Here is a 1,911-nt window from a genome sequence, read left to right on the forward strand (position 1 = left end):
TAGAGCTGCTCTAAAGTTTTATGGTTTTGTTTTTCTCATGTAGAGCTATAATACACATAGAATTTATTTTGGTGTATGGTGTGAGATTGGAGTCGTTTCATTTTTTCCTATATGGATATACAACTGACCAAAAACTATTTATTTATTTATTTATTTATTTATTTATTTATTTATCAGAACTATTTATTGGAAGCATTATCCTTTCCTCACTCCTCTGTTGCACCTCCCTGTCATAAAGCAAGTGTCTATATATGTGTGGTTCTCATTTTGGTCTCTCTATTCTGCTTAATTAGTTTGCTTATCCCTGCATCAGTATCACACTGCCTTTGTAGTTAGCTTTATTAGTCTGAACCCAGTATATTTTGATGGCAGATCTCTAATAGAAAGTATTTAGGATCTTGGCACTAAAGACAGGGCAAGATAAGGAGCTGGGGTTCAAATTGTGACTGCACCACTCTTGTGTAATCTTGAGCAAGTTAACCTTTCCATAAACCTCAGCTTGGTTGGTATGAGGATAAATGTGGGGCATCAGGAAGGAAGAATTTCCTCTGCACTTCAAGGTTCTTCCAGCTGGACAAAGAATCAAATTGACCTGCAACAGATTAATAGGAGAAAATCAAATTTAGTTTCATATATGCAGGGAATACACACACACACACAATTCCAAACACAGCCAACATGAGGCTTATATGAGACAACCTGAGCTGAGGACAGGGGCAAGGGTCTGGGGATACAAAGAAGAGAAAGGCTCCCTTCTATTAGCAGGAAGGTGAGATGTTTGAAAAACAAAAATTGCCCTGTAAGTTTCTTAGGTAAAGAGGAATCTGTGTTAATAGCTCTCTTCCTGGTACAGGCAGGCAGTTGAGGGGGAGGTAGAGAGCTTTTCCTAAAACTGCTGGGTTTAATGGCTTTTAGTTCAAGATAATCATCATGCCAAAGTGCCCCATCTTGGGGTGGCCTGCCCTTGGCCCGTATAGGAACTATTTATATGATAGGGTTGTTGAATTGGTTTCACGAATATAAAGGTATTGGTAATGTCTGGCAGAGTAAGCTTCAATAAATATTCATGAGTGAGCTGTGTGTTCATTTGAGTGATTGCTTGTCTTACTTTTAGACGAGCCCCCGGAGGCTTTAAGGGCAAGCCCTCCATTACCTATCCCTCCCCCTCCCATCCCTTAATGCCTAACACGCTGCCCGCCACGTAGTAGGGGGCTCAATAAAAGCTTGTTGCATGGATCAGCCCAGCTGCGAAGCCCGCCTTAAGCGCAGCCAGAGGACAGACCCTGGCATGGACCGAAATGTACCGAACAGGAAAAACCTGACGCCAGGGGGAGCAAGAACCCGTGCTCTCCAGATCTCGCGGGAGTTGCTCGCGCGCCGGCGCACGCGGCAACGTCACGGGTTCTGTTTCTGACGGAAGCGCGGGGCGTGAAGAAGGAGCTACCCTAGGGCGCGCGGCCTCGCCTGTGGCGTGGGAGTTGCTTCCGGGTTGCGCGCCCGGAAGCAGGAAGTTGTCGGCTTACCCTCCTCGCCCGGCGGCTGCTGTCCCCGAGGCGGGAGGAGCCCGAGAGGGCGCGGGCCCCGCATGTGAGTGACTGGGGCCCGAGGCCGGGAGGGGGGGAGGCCGCGCTGTGACAGCCTCACCGCCGCGCCCGTCTGTGACATCCTCGCGCAGCCCCTTGCCCCTGCGCAAACCCTTTTCCTGAGCCTCAGGTGTTTCGCAGACGGTACCCCCGGCAACTTCCCCCTCCGCGCCCCCGCCAGGATCGACTCCCTTAAGACCTCTTTTCTTTCCTTGGCTCCGTGGGGCCGAGCAAGGCGAGGTTGACCCTGCTTGAACCTGTTTCGCAGGCGTCACGGCAGTGTCCAAAACACGATTGGCGCCAGCAAAGTCTAGATTTCACTGCCCTT

General features: G+C 49.5%; 1 protein-coding gene across 4 annotated transcripts in view; it reads left to right on the forward strand.

Annotated features, from left to right (window-relative positions):
- The first annotated feature begins 1,435 nt into the window (after nt 1-1,435).
- Nucleotides 1,436-1,911, forward strand: part of CUNH6orf89 (chromosome unknown C6orf89 homolog) — a 36,845-nt gene continuing 36,369 nt past the window's right edge. Inside the window, exon 1 of one of the 4 annotated variants that reach the window (XM_034991632.1) lies at nt 1,436-1,587. In XM_034991632.1, the coding sequence (XP_034847523.1) occupies nt 1,586-1,587 (2 nt within the window). In that variant the 5' untranslated portion in view covers nt 1,436-1,585. The remainder of the gene's footprint in view (nt 1,588-1,911) is intronic. The other 3 variants (XM_034991634.1, XM_034991633.1, XM_034991635.1) reach the window with 3 other exon arrangements.

This window comes from Mirounga leonina, unplaced genomic scaffold (assembly GCF_011800145.1).
Source record: "Mirounga leonina isolate KUSES-001 unplaced genomic scaffold, KU_Mleo_1.0 Mir_53, whole genome shotgun sequence".
NCBI classification, from domain to species: Eukaryota; Metazoa; Chordata; class Mammalia; order Carnivora; family Phocidae; genus Mirounga; species Mirounga leonina.